Genomic DNA, 15,267 nt, shown 5'->3' on the forward strand with positions numbered 1-15,267 from the left:
TGCCATGAGGGCACAGATTATTTTGCCAATGTTAGGTGCGAGGCTATGTAGTTATTATTGTTCATATTTTATGTTCACTCATCAACTTCTCGGACGAAGAATTTAAAGAATTTGTCAAAATTGTTGTCCCTACACAAAGGTAAGTATCATATAGGATACTTCAACTAAAAGAGAACAAAAGCTAAATAAACAATTTCATTTGACATCGAATTACGCTATATCATTGGCAGAGAGCTTGAATAGTCTATGACATTAATTATGTATTGACGAAAAAATGGCATTAGAACTTCGACGAAGCTGTTTTCGACATTTTTGGGAGTAAAATTAAAGCGGATATAAGTAGTGAATAAGTTGTATTGTATAAATGAAGATACGTTTATCAAAAACTATTGGTAATAGATGATATAGCTGAGCTATTAGCGAATCGTATGGCATAACTAAATCGCATAAATTTTTTATCGTCATTTCTTCTCCGGTTAGAATTATTAATGTAACAGCGCTTTAAAAACAGGATCTGAGTTCTAAAATTATAAGAAAAATGTTTAATAACCATTGAATGCTGAAATTTAGGTACTGTTAAACTAACGACTATAACTAGTCTAGTATCTAAAATACCTAAATCGTTTAAAATGACAGTAAATATTTGTACAAAGGCAAAAAAACAGTTCTGAGGTATTTCTCTCCGAATTACGATTAATCGGCGTAATGAAACGTATAAGGCGCCCTCCGCGCCTTATACGATAGATATATATAGATTGATATAGATAGGTCACTCTCAGATGACGCCAGTAGTAAAACAAAATAAGTTCAGACTCGTATTTGATTATCTTGTCGATGTAGCTTTAAATAAGAAGTTTTTGAGAAAAATAAATAAAATATTTTGAAAAAGCTTCACTTAATTTAAACTAATCAAGTTGAATGATTGTTACTTATAGTTATTATACAAAAACTGATCTCCAGGCAATTCCGTATACTGAAGAAGAGATGATACTTCCCTGTCTGTAATCAACTTTATATCTACAAAACATTTTTATAAGACTTGACTGCTTATGAGTTAGGCCATATACCGAACCAGATTTTCGGGCCTCTAATATAATTTAGTAAGTGATGATAAACCCACCTGGGGAAACTATTCAGATCATCCAAATTTCTAAACTTGGCCCTCAAAATATACTCGATTTTTGCATCTTTTAAATAAAAAAAAATGGCCAAGAGCGTGTCGGACAGGCACATGAAAGGGTTCCGTAGCCATAAGACGGGCCGACCGCTTGTCACAAAAAAAAATCGTTGAAGAAGAAGAAGCTTAAGAAGGTAGGGGCAGGTAGGTATAGTCAGCCATATAGGACGACGGTAGCTAAAAAAAAATGAGATCTAAATGAGTGCCAAGTTCAATGCTCAGTCCTGAAATTTAGCAAACTCTATTTCTATCCTGGCCCACTTCTGTGTGTAGGAATGTAACATTCCTACTTATTTTCATAGTTTGTAGGTAGTTATTCCATTTAGTTAGGGCAACTGCACGTCATAATTTGGTCGAGCTGTATAAAAATAACTATGTATGATACAGAGTCCGCTATAGTTTTTGATGAAAGTACGTACTTGGAGGTATACATAGGAGGTTCTAATTTTAACTATGTATATCTCGAGATCGTTGGATCCACATGGTTTCAAGGCAATTTTTGTTGTATTTAAAGATACCTTTTTAACGATACCCCACACGATGGGATAAGTCGATTTTTTTTTCGAGTAAACTCTTCGCTGTTCGCTTATGTTATTCACCTGCACCTGTACCCTGGATTAAGACGAGATTTACTTTCCAATTTCCACACATAAACTCAGTATACGTAGTTTGATAAGGTTACTGTAACTGATATCGCTGCATTATTGTATCTTTTATTTAAATAGTGGGCATATTGTTACAACAATATCTGGTATATAATATGCTAAAATGCTGAATGAGACACAACAACAACAACAGCCTGTAAATTCCCACTGCTGGTCTAATTGTCTCCTCTCCCTTTGAGGAGAAGGTTTGGAACATAGGTATTCCACCGCGCTGTTCCAATGCGGGTTGATGGAATACACATGTGGCAGAATTTCTATGAAATTTGTCACATTCCTCACGATGTTTTCCTTCACCGCTGAGCACGAGATGAATTATAAAGACAAATTAAGCAATTGAATCAGCCCGCAATCATCGGTTATGAAGCACGCGTTCTAACCACTGGGCCATCTCGACTTCTAACCACTGGGCCATCTCGACTTAGAATGAGACACATTTTTATAATATTAATATATGAAATATAATGAAGAAATTATTATTTTTAGTTTCGAAACTATAAATTTAGTATACTGGCTGCCAATCAATACTTCTTTTTTATGAGGCGGTAATTAGTATAAACAAAAAAAACTTTTACGCAAACAACAAGGATAGCGTGACCTGTGATAGTGTTGTGCATTAAATTAGTTCAAGAGCTTAGAATTTGTTAAAAAAAGGAATTATGTACTTAGTATTGTTATTTCTCGTTGTATTTGCTCCTTCATACTTTTTTAATAAGTTCATGTTTGCCTGAGATGCTTAATACTGAATCCTTTTGTAAAAACGGAAATAAAATTTCATACGATTGGCATTCAATACTCAAAATTTATAGTAGTATTTTTTCGTTATATATATAAATGTATATAAAATTAACAAACTTCAAATACTTTATACGATTAGAAACTATATGAAAGACCACAAAAAAGTGGTTTGTCAAAATGAACAGATTTACTCTTGATTTTTTTTTAATATTGGTAGCACTGTAATGCAGTATCAATTATATTGATTCATCTCAATATGCTGAGTTAAATCGACTTGTATTGGTCTGAACTTTTATTCGCATCGAATCGAATGTAACATGAGTTAATCATATGACTATCTCATCATTTTAAATGATTAGTCGTGTTATTTTAAAACAAAAACAATGAGTCGAAAAATTCTTTTCGCCATTGCATCAGTAGCATGAACCTTACCCTTAATCTCTCATTATCTGCTTGACATATTATACTTGATTACTCAATAAGTCATTTTATATACTCTACTTCTATTTGATATAACAAAAATGCTATGAGTATTTTTATTAGAAAACCCGCAAATCGAATTCGATGAAAAATGTTTTAGTTATTGAGTGTAATTATAAATTTAATTAAAGAAAAAATAAAATTTAATTTAACATAAGTAATCCTTTACAGTTAAGAGCTGCACTTATATAAATATACATACATTTTCTATATTAATAAAACAGCAAATCTAAAAAATTTGAATTTATACTCCGGTTATGATGGAAGTATAAAAGTAAGTATTATTATTTTGTTGTAAATTTCCCACTACTGGGCTATCCTCCTCTCCCATTATGGTTTGGAACATATTCTACCACGCTGTTCCAATGCGGGTTGGTGGAATGCACATGTGGCAGAATTTCGATGAAATTAGACACATGCAGGTTTCCTCACGATGTTTTCCTTGACCTCCGAGCACGAGATGAATTATAAACACAAATATATAGTGGTGCTAGCCTGGGTTTGAACCCGAAATCATCGGTTAAGATGCATGCTTTCTAACCACTGGCCCATCTCAGCTCAATTTTAATATTATTTTATTAAATAATAAATATTGCAAATAGTCAGTTATTAAGTTAGGGTTAAATAAATATGAAGGTCAAATCGAACTCATCGTTTATAAACGCCATTTAAATAGTAAACAAGTCGCTTAAAATGTTTTTAAAAGCGGGTAGTTACAAATTGAAGACAAAAAACATTGTTCTTTAACTATCTTTGAAAAAAATAATAATAAGGGTGTGTACATCATGTGGACTGCTAATATTTCTTATACTAATAACACATGTAATTATAATTTAAATTGATGGATTATGTAGAATATTTTTTTTAAATATTCTTCTCATTTTAAACGTATAAAAATTATAATTGTTTGAAAAATAATAACATAAGGATTTTTAATTTTATTTACATAATTTTGTCTAAATATATCTTATAAACATTAATATTTATTTAATGATTTATTTAGTTTCATTATGATAGACCTTTAGTGGCTAAGTAAATACAGACCTTTTATAATTTTGCAATAAGCTGATTTCCTATTTATCCGACTGTTATTATCTATATTAATATTATAAATGTGACAGTAACCCTGTCTGTCTATATGTCGCTCTTTCACGACCAAACCAATGAACCGATTTTGATGAAATTTAGTGTGAAGCAAGCTTGAACTTCAAGGAAGAAAATAGGTTAAGTTATTTGCCTAACACATGACCAATAAACTTCCAAAACGCGAGCGAAGCCTCGGGCGACTACAAGTTCAACATAATTATTAAATAACATAATATTTTAATTATTATAATATTAAGTTAATTTTTCAAAACTTGAATCACTCTGATTAATCTTTATATAAATTCCTATATATTAACGGCTCGTTCAAAATGTATATTTTTAAATTACTTTATGTACCTAGCCTTAAAATAAAAATTAAACAACACTAGCTTCAGATGCGTAATATCAAAGTATAGTTAAGACTAAGGTATTTGTTTTCATATAAAATCAAATATATATACTCGTATTAATAAAATATCGAAATTGTATTATGTTAAATAATAATTATTCTTATGTACTTTTAAAAATAAAAAACTCAATGTTTTACTTTGAGCTAGGAAATTGACTATGTAGCATAATATATTATAGGTATTTTTTTACAAAGTGTAATTTGTGGAAAATTAATTTATGAAATTAATAAATGACCGATTCTTCTTGTAAATCTTGTGACTGCTGATTAGATGTAAATATAAAAGCAAAAACATGGACTATAAAATCAAAGTCAAAATCAAAATAGGTATACTTTATTCAAGTGGGCTTTTTCAAACATTTTTGAATCGTCATATAACAATCAAGTGAAGCTACCACCGGTTGGGAAAGTAGATTCTACCGAGATGAACCGGCAAGAAACTCAGTAGTTACTCTTTTTCAACACTTAAAAAAAGTACAGTTATGTTAGTTAATACAATTATTTAAATTAATATATCCTGCCTGGAAGTCAACATGTATTAATTTAAGCATTATACTTAAAATATGTGTAACATTGAGTTTTGATAATGTGCGTTCTGATATTTTATTTTAACTTTGAGGGTAGTTCGAAATGATGCACGCAAAGTCCTTGATACTGCGTAATTGTGTAGTTTATAGATATATTTATATACCTTTGGATGTTTTGTATATATATTGTGCATCGTGAACTGGAAAGTTCTTTTGAATTCGAGAAGCGGTAGGCATTGCACGTTGAAAGAACATTATTTATTAAATAATAACTACAATTTGTAATTTGATTTTATTGTGTTATGGATTCATTGCAATTTAATTATAATATGGAAGAAGGTAAGCCTATATTCACCACTGCGAGTGATAGTCAAGCGACGACAACAACGGTAAGCATTTTGAATTTATTTTAGATTGATAATTGTGCGAACTTTTTCCTAGATACCTTCAGTTTTCGCTTTTGATGATTATAATTGATATTCTTAAAAAATTAACATCGTTTGTATTTATTGACGTCTCCTTCTAACTTCTAAATTAAGTATTAGCTGTATATAGTATTAATTGGTTTTTTACCAATATTTCTTATATAGTTAAAATATCAGAAGCAATTGGAAGCTAATTATAATTATTTATTTAATTATTAACTGTTTGTATTTATATTACAATATGTAATTTAATCAGATTACCCGTGCGTCTTTATTTGCATTTAATATTGATGGAACTTCAAAGAAAAAATAGATAATAATAAAATAGAAATAAGTGAGAAGGTTTAAATAAAGTTTATTTTATTCAGTCCGTTAAAAAATACGGCAAAGATTGCGGTAGCTTTACTATTAAATGAAAATAATCGTTATTAATAAGTTATCGAACATAACAAACGATATAATGTGATTGGTCAGACTCCTGTAATACTCCTTCGGATATCATACACCCTTCGAGTCTACCACAATGGTAAAGCTGTTCTTAATTGGCGATACTAAATGGAAGTAAATACCAATGTATCTTTTGTAGCCAGTGTTTGCCGTGTCTAAAGACAACTGTGGGCATACTAACAGTTATTATTTTCCTCTTCATATTTTTTTAATAAATGTGTGGGATCTCATTGCTTAAGACTGATATTAAAAGGATAATAGAATAAATAGTAGTTTCACTTTATATACAAGAAGCCGTTCCTTGTGACTCAGTGTGATACGATCGGTTCAGAAACTTAGCCATAGTCAAGTAAAGATGAATAGGTTTTTGCATTAACGATATCAGACTGGTATTTAATTATATTTTTCCATTATTTAAAATAAAAGCAGGAGAGTTTCGCACCGTCGGACAACAGGGGAAATATTAATTGTCAAGATAACGGATTTTCTCCATTGGCTGCTCCTTTCCAAAGCCGCGTTGGCAACGAACTTTTGTCATTGATAACTCAACAGGAACCCAGAGCGGCTGACACGGGTAAGCAAATAACCACAATTTCCGTCAAATCTTACAAGCAGAACCATTCTTTCATTTGTACAGATTTTCTCAATATTTATTCATAACGTTGTTGTAATGCATTTGTTGTACTGGTTGATTTTCCTTACACTTCGCATCTAAAATGCACAAAGCTATCTCGTATAATATTCTAAATTTTAATTACAATAATTGCATTTTCTAGGAAATTAATAAATGTACCCTAATGTTTTTAATTTTTGTACCATCGCTATAAAGAACTGTTTTGCTAAATGAGAAAATGTGTATGTTTATGAGGAAAGTTATTTATGGGAAAATATCTTAAGTATCTCATGGACAGGCAAAAGTTAAACTTTTTTTGATATTTCTAGCGCCGTCAGCCGCTGAAATAGATGATGTATTGATGAATCTTCGCTTAAACGGTTCAGATTTGTTGTTCGATGATGTCGATCATAATCCTCAAAACTATTATATGGGTAAGTTTATTATTGGCCTTTAAATATAACTAATATTTCAATGCATTCTCATAAAAAAATTAAAAACTCCAATTGAATAAAGTTCAATGTAAAAACTTAGTGACTATAAATGTGAATTAAAATGGCAAACAATGTGTGCATATAACACAAACTTTGATTGTTTTCACAAAGAGACATTGGCGCAGCTCCAACAAATTTTCACTTAGGTATTTGATTTTCTATTTTACAAAATGCTTTCTGCGCAAAGATATATTGCCCTGAACAAAATTTATGACTTACGTAGTTATGAATCATTTTCAGAAGTTATTATTTTCTTTTGGCAGGAGGTAGGGCAGATCCGGTTGCGAACTCCCACCCCAATATTTGGTCAGAAGGGTCTGGCCCAACAGCCAGAAACGGTGAAATGATCGATACTTTCGACTTCTTGATTAAAAGTAATTTTCATTTAATAATAATATTATTAATTAAAAATACATTTAATATAGTATGCCTAATGGCGCGACTTGTTTCTAATTTACACAATTTTTACGATTTTGTTTTATCGAGAACTCTTTCAATTATAAAATGAAAATATTTTGAATAATCTTTAATGCCTGTCTAATTTTCATCTGCATTATCTAACAGGTTTATCTTCAGCCAACAACTACGTGTCTATGTTAACGCGAGAGCAATTGTCTGTGCTGCGCTCGATCCGCCCAAGTCTACTTTACGAGTTCTTGCAGGAGGTGGCCAAAGTGCGTAGCGATAAACGGATGCGGAGAGCTCTTCCAAATGTACGTTTATCATACACCGCTTATTTATAGTATCTTTAAATATCCTGCAGCTGGGCAACTAATGACTCCCTTCGATTTAATGTAGGAAAAACAAATTAGTTTTAAAAAATAGGATATAAAAATTGTTTCTCAAACGTCTCACTTTTATATACATTTCCGAGTCAGGGCAATTCAAGTTAGAGCTTTTAGTTGCGGTATCCCCGTTAGAGACGTATAGTACGACACAACTAAGTGTAGCATCGGCAAATCCAGTAAAACTGATTATACCGATTTATACAACCAATAGAAATAGCTCCCTATGGCGCCAATCGATGCTATTTGTCGCTATATATCCTCGCGTCAGTTCAACCCGAGAAAGCAAGCGCATGTAAATCGAGGTGTCAAATTGACGAATATATCCCAATATCATATGACCTAGTCATATGATATTACAAGTTATTAAGTTAGTGTAAAGATCATATTCTCATTAAAAATTAATATTGATAATTTGGGATAGCGTAATTAGTTCGAAGAGTTGCGTACTATTCCATTCACACATATCAGGGAAAACTTAATCAGTATAGTAAACTTTTTTAGTGATTGATAAATCATATATGTAATTTGTCTTAGAATTCGAATCATGTGATTCTATAATTTTTTGTACTCATTTTGTACTTGTATACAATAGCGTCCGCGTGGATAAAATCATATGCGTCAGAATGTGCTCTGAAACACTGATAGCATAAATGCGCCTGACACGGATTTATATGAAAAAGTTCGTAGTAATCGTACTTGTGTGACCAATTATTTTTCCGTCGCTGACGGAGAACTCAAGAAGGGAGAATCGGGTAATGTGTATAGAATCCTTTTAGCAATGGAAGTTTGGCTTTATGTAGGAGTGTGCCTTCTGCAAAAACAACGGTGAGAATGAGGAGAGCTACTCGTCGCATGCACTGAAGGACTGGCGCGGGCGCGTGCTGTGCCCGGTACTGCGCGCCTTCCGCTGTCCGCGGTGCGGCGCCACGGGCGACCGAGCGCACACTATCAAGTACTGCCCCGAAAACTCTGACACAGGTGCGATCCAAATCATTTATTTATCCATAATAAAAATAAGCGATTAATTTACTGAAATATATGTTAAATTTTAAGAAAGTCTCCATTGGCCGTAATCTACTTGTATGTAATGTCCAATATTTTTCATAAACGTTGTTGTAAGTCTAAATTTCCTGTTTCTGTCCAGTAGGTACAAAAGAATTAGCTTTGCAGTACCTTTGGCTGCATAAATAGAATTAAAGTGGTTAATTCTGTGGTTGCGGGTTCGTTTAAGTATTAATATTATAAAACGCATTTTCGGTGTAAAGGAAACGAGACTAAGTTACATGTGTTGTTTGACATTCGGCTAAATACATATAAATTTGCAAAGAAGTATCGTAAACGCAATTAAAACTACTGTCAATTTGACAAGCAGAAGTTATCAATGAGGGTATGCGTAGTCATCTGGTACACTAAATACTTACCATCAGCTTTAAGTACAAACGTGGAATTGTTTATTGAATTCAATTTTCGACATTCGATTTGAATATATTTCGTCTCTCATATCTCCATTATAGTCGTAGATTTTATTTAGGTTTGTTAAGATTTTTTTTTTTTACATTCAGGTCTCGAGCGATCGGGCAGTTTGTTGTCGCGGCGTCGCATGGCGTCGTCAGGCTCGCTCGTGATTGGTGCAAACACGCGTGTGTCCGGCTGCGGCGCGCCCGCGACACCCGCGCCTTCGCCGTCGCCAGCGGCTTCGCTCAATCATTCCTCATTATGGTCCAGTTTCGGCATGAACTAAATTTAATAGGCAATTCAAATACAGTGTAAACTCCATGTAACGTCACTCGATTTAACGGCAAACTCTCTAAAGCGTCGAAATCAATTGGTTTTAGTTGGTTTAGCTTGTATTCCATACAATGATACACTCTACATAGCATCACACCCACTCTCAATAACGACAAAAATTGAGAAATAAAAATTAAGTTTTTTTCCTTTTAAGTTGCTAAAATTAGAAAAAACTGCGCATCTGTGTACGTTCTTTTGTCGCTTTATTATTCTAGCCACGCATTAGGAACTTTTTAAGAAATTCGTTAATTTGTTTACAAATTGGGATTGCTTGCACGTGTAGACTGTGACCATGCCTTATAAGTATGAGTCATGGATTACAACGTTATCATATGTATTCTACGATTGATGAGGTGGAAACAGAACTTGAGTTTGATAGCGACGACGACCTTCCATTAACTGAGTGGATTCAGCAGGTCAACATGGCAGGAAATACGGTAAATTTTCAAACCTACATCGAAGTAGACAACTGCCTGTTTACAACGGCTTCACTCACAGACATAGAAATTTTGGATTCAATGAGAAAAAACTGAGGTTCAAGAATAAAGAGATGAAGAAGATGAGACGGATGAGCTTGAGCCTCCGCCAAGCGTTAAAGAAGTTCTGAAAGCAGCTAAATTATTGGAAAATTACTTCCTTTATATAAGATATAAATAAAAAAATTAAACATATACAACAAAATTGGTCGTCCAGCAAAAGGCGTCAGACAAAAATAACAGAGTATACGCAATAGCGTTCAAATAAGATATATAAATATATATATATATATATATATATATATATATATATATATATATATATATATTTTGTACATAACTACTAACAATAGACTAAAATAATTTTTTTTTTCGAATTCTGATTTTTCTTCTCTTCATTTAACGACCACTCTTTATAACGCCATAAAATGCACAGTCCCTTCAGTGTCGTTATATAGAGTTTACACTGTATATAAAAGATATTTTCATTTGGTCTCATAGTATATCCTTATATTAATAATGGCGCATAAATATAAGCATATTTTTGGGATCTATAGACATTCATTAATTTGAAAATCTATGAAATGTAAGTGATCTGAAATGTGAAAGTTGTCTCAATGCTACATAGTAGTTTTAGTTCGTCTTATATAAGCTTACGTACTTTGTACGTCGGAGTCGTCTTTCAATTTGAGCAAGTTAATGTTCATTTTACTACATTTTCCAAGTAGAAAAGTGAACAGGTCAAACGAGCTTAGTGTTGATCACTACTTATTCTGATAATAGTATGCTGGCCATACTTTGTTTGAAATAGTCAATAAAATCAACAGATTAGATGACTCTGCTCTGTTTTGTTAGTTTTTCATTGGGGTATAGATTGCTTATCTTCATTCTTTTGTTTTAATTATTTAATTTATAACATCATTCCATTATAAACAATTAAAATACAATCATTGCAATCCTAAATTTTCAATGAATTTATTGTTAATGTTGATGAATAATTTATAAATCTATTAATTCATGAAAATTACTTATTTACCATCATACTGTTTTAGCTTTTGGCAAATTGTACCCAATACAATTTTATCGACATAGTTTTACCAATGAAAAATGTTCTTTCACGTCTTTGTCTTTTCGGTGTGGGTTAATTATAATATATTTTTGGGTTTTTAAAATAAAGTTAGTGTTTGAAATATATTGTTTTTCCATTTATTTAATGCCTACAAAATATAAGGATCATATATATTATGCTCTACTCCATTCACATCTACAGACCAGAGTACGTAGCAGACAGTAAATGCATTAAATTATCACATCTAGTTAGGTAAGTGTAGCGTATTTCCACGGACGCGATCTTAGCGCCTGCATAGACAAAACATTCTCGCCGAGATTATCTGCTGCGTGGTTGCGGTGCGGGGAGCCTAGCGATGTCAGCACGGCTTGTATGAATGCGTCATGTTCACAATAATTATGATGAAGCAATTTTTATTAAGTTTACAATAAATGAGTCGAGATGGCCCAGTGGTTCGAACGCGTGCATTTTAACCGATGATTGCGGGTTCAAACCCAGGCAAGCACCACTGTTTCATGTGCTTAATTTGTCTTTATAATTCATCTCGTGCTCTGCGGTGAAGGAAAACATCGTGAGGAAACCTGCATGTGACAAATTTCATAGAAATTCTGCCACATGTGTATTCCACCAACCCGCATTGGAACAGCGTGGTGGAATATGTTCCAAATTTATCCCAGCAGTGGGAATTTTACAGGCTGTTTTTGTTGTTGCAATAAATAATTAGGTTTTGTAGGTTTCGAAGCCAATATTTTTTCGAATTAACTTGCACTAACACAATGAGTCCTCAACCAGGCAACTTTCCGACTCGTTGTAAAGGCAAAAAATCATAAATTTATAAATTGGTCATCAATACCAGGGTCAACGATGTTTATCGTTCAGCCGCCAAAACTTTGCGTGTGCAAGTTTGCTTATCTGTTTTGACAATTAGTATTTAAAGCAGTAAGGACGTATGTACAAATCTTTGGAGCGCCATCGCGGCGTAGTTGAGTATTTTTGCTTCTATAGGAGCAAAATGCTCACCGCATGGAAAGTTGACATCTGCAACACCTGGGAACTTGCAGATGCGTTATCGGCTTTTAGGAAACAATAGGTACTGTTTTTGTTGTATATAAATATTAACGAGCGATACTTACCACGAATTTAGGATTGATAAAAAGCAGTATCAAGTTTAAATAGTTTATTAAAATACAACTAAGTAATAATGTTCAATACATCAACAGCATAACGGAGTATTCAATATTTAGCGATAGACATGATTATTATACACAACAAATATAAAGTTTACACATCCTATTTCTACTTAAATTTAACTCTTAAATTTCGAAAGGTATCTCAAATGTACTGGTATTAAAAAAGGTTACTGAAGTGGACATAAAAATGTTAAACCAAAACCAATAGGTTATCTATAAGTCATCTACGCTTTGGTGGAAACCATGCTTTTGTCTCGTTTTTGAAAACAGTATTTAAACTCCGAATTTCAATATTAATGGCGATGTACACATTAACTAAAATAAATCCTTTTCCGTACGAGATTAATAATAAAGTCAGTAGAACTGTGACATTATTATCGCGTAAAAAATTAGTAGCAATGCAAACTAAAGCACGGTGTCCAACAAAGCTGAGACCAGCGCTTGAGGTAACTTCGCCGACCGCAACAAAAGGAGCCACATTGAGATACAACTTTCGAATGTCAGCAGTCTATATTATTCCAGTACCGTTTAAAATCCAAAAATGGCACTTCATTCTCAATTCATTTCAATCATAGGCTCTGAATATCAGTGTAGATAATAATTAAATTTGTTAAACATATAATTAATTTGAGTATAGTTTTGTAAATGGTAGTATTGTATATTAAAATATATATATATATATATGAGACAACATCACATACATTACTCTGATACCAATGTAAGTAGCTGAAGCACTTGTGTTATGGAAATCAGAAGTAACGACGCTACCACAAACACCCAGACCCAAGACAACATAGAAAATTAATGGTAATCTACATTGACTCGGCCGGGAATCGAACCCGGGACCTCAGAGTGACGTACCCATGAAAACCGGTGTACACACCACTCGACCATGGAGGTCGTCAAATATATTCATATATATTTATTATATTAAGATCAGATGGAAGGTTATAAAAATAACCGGTCTCAGTTTCACGTTTATGTAAACCGTTTAGTATTAAGTTATATAATATAACTTTACTGACCTCTCAATCAATTTTGTACAAATAAAGCAAGTAACTATTAACGCAATATTATACGTTAATGAATTAAAAATATATTTGAAACCAAAGTTAAATACATACATTTAAGTATTACTTTATTCGTACAGCGCTTTAATTAATCTTGTAAAATTACAATTCAAAATTGCTTGTAAACAAAAAATATTTATCGATTCATTGATATATTTCAATTTATCAAACTATAACGTAAAAATATTGATTATATTTTGATTAGTTTACAACGTCTAACGTTTATTTCCATAAAAACAACAACTCCAATTATTCTCGCTTTTCTGTTTAGAGATGACAGCGCAATACCAAAAAGGTATTAAACCATTTTCATCTGGCAGATACGAAGCATCAAAACGCACATGGTCGTTATTATTTTCATATACGGGTAAGATTTGAGCTCGAAATTACATCGTGTTATCATAACAAAAAAAAATTAACAGTCATATTAAATAATATTCATAACGGCATACAGGATATGAGACAACATGAGACAACATCACATACATTACTCTGATCCCAATGTAAGTAGCTGAAGCACTTGGGTTATGGAAAATCTGAAGTAACGACGGTACCACAAACACCCAGACCAAAGACGACATAGAAAACTAATGATAATCTACATTGACTCGGCCGGGAATCGAACCCGGGACCTCAGAGTGGCTTACCCATGAAAACTGGTGTACACACCACTCGACCATGGAGGTCGTCCATATACAGACATTATGTATATTATTTAATTTCATCAATAAATTCGTACGTTATAATGCAATATTACGTTTTCTATGGAAAAACTTTTTTATATAAAATTTAAATAACTAATAGTTAATTCGCGGCTAGGCCAATCAATCACATATTTATCGAATCGAATTAAAACCGTATCGTTTAACAGGATTGGCATTATAAGTTGCTTTAAAATCACATCAAAATCATTATCAAACAATAACTACTTCATAAAGTCATTGTGAATATATTTAAAAAAAAAAACTTATTATTTACGAACATATTACAATAATTCATAATAACAAAACATCTAACATCACATAATGTCATATAACATCTAAATAGTAAATTCATCGAAAGGAATCTTCATTTATGATTCTCTTTGTTATACTTTATCGTCGAGTACCAGTTAATGATAAATTTAAGTCAGTTATTATATTCAATTTAAAAAAAGAACGACAGTGCACAGTGTAAAAAAAATAATAGATTATCTGATAATATCTATACACGAGTATAAATAACTGACAATCACATACACTAATTTCAATTTACGATTAAAAAAAACATATACATTTAAAAATACAAAATGGCATATTTTGTTTTAAAATTGGCAAGTGTAGTATTGTGACGAATAAATTTTATTTACAAAAAAAAAAAAATTTAAAAAAAGAACATGCTACTAAAAATGAGATTCAACATTTTACTACTTTTTCGTTGTTAAACACATTGGAATGGATTAAGGATTGAATTACGAAAGTAAACAGGAATGTATACATATACAGTAAATACAATTAAACTGAATTTGCGCAACGGGATCGTGATTTTTAGACAATTAAAAAATCATCGTAATAAAGGAGGTTTTAATCGTTTTTGTAAATAAAAAAAATTGCGAATATTGGAATGCATTGGTATCATTGAAATTATTGAAGAAAAAAAACATAGATTATAGTACGACACAAATTAGATGTAGCATCGGCAAAATTCGTAAAACCGATTACTGCCGATTTATACAACCAATAGAAATAGTTCCCTATCGCACCATTCCACGCTATTCGTCGCTATATATTCTCACGTCAGAGAAAACAAGTGCATATAAATCGGCGTGTCAAATTGACGAATATATTAA

General features: G+C 32.1%; 1 protein-coding gene across 1 annotated transcript; it reads left to right on the top strand.

The window, feature by feature from the left end:
* The first annotated feature begins 5,340 nt into the window (after window positions 1-5,340).
* Window positions 5,341-9,602, top strand: LOC124534403. Its single transcript, XM_047110263.1, has 7 exons — window positions 5,341-5,468; window positions 6,381-6,525; window positions 6,894-6,998; window positions 7,322-7,432; window positions 7,623-7,771; window positions 8,647-8,824; window positions 9,409-9,602. Exons 1-7 carry the CDS (start codon window positions 5,382-5,384, stop codon window positions 9,585-9,587), a joined length of 954 nt encoding a protein of 317 aa, XP_046966219.1. The 5' UTR covers window positions 5,341-5,381; the 3' UTR covers window positions 9,588-9,602.
* The last annotated feature ends 5,665 nt before the right edge of the window (window positions 9,603-15,267 follow it).

The sequence above is a fragment of the Vanessa cardui genome, chromosome 12, assembly GCF_905220365.1.
Source record: "Vanessa cardui chromosome 12, ilVanCard2.1, whole genome shotgun sequence".
Lineage (NCBI taxonomy): Eukaryota > Metazoa > Arthropoda > Insecta > Lepidoptera > Nymphalidae > Vanessa > Vanessa cardui.

Coding starts and splice junctions, on each gene's coding strand:
- LOC124534403 (XM_047110263.1), top strand. CDS start 5,382: ATGGATTCATTGCAATTTAATTATAATATGGAAGAAGGTAAGCCTATA. Junction 7,433..7,622: donor TTTCGACTTCTTGATTAAAA/GTAATTTTCATT, acceptor ATTATCTAACAG/GTTTATCTTCAGCCAACAAC. Junction 7,772..8,646: donor TGCGGAGAGCTCTTCCAAAT/GTACGTTTATCA, acceptor GGCTTTATGTAG/GAGTGTGCCTTCTGCAAAAA.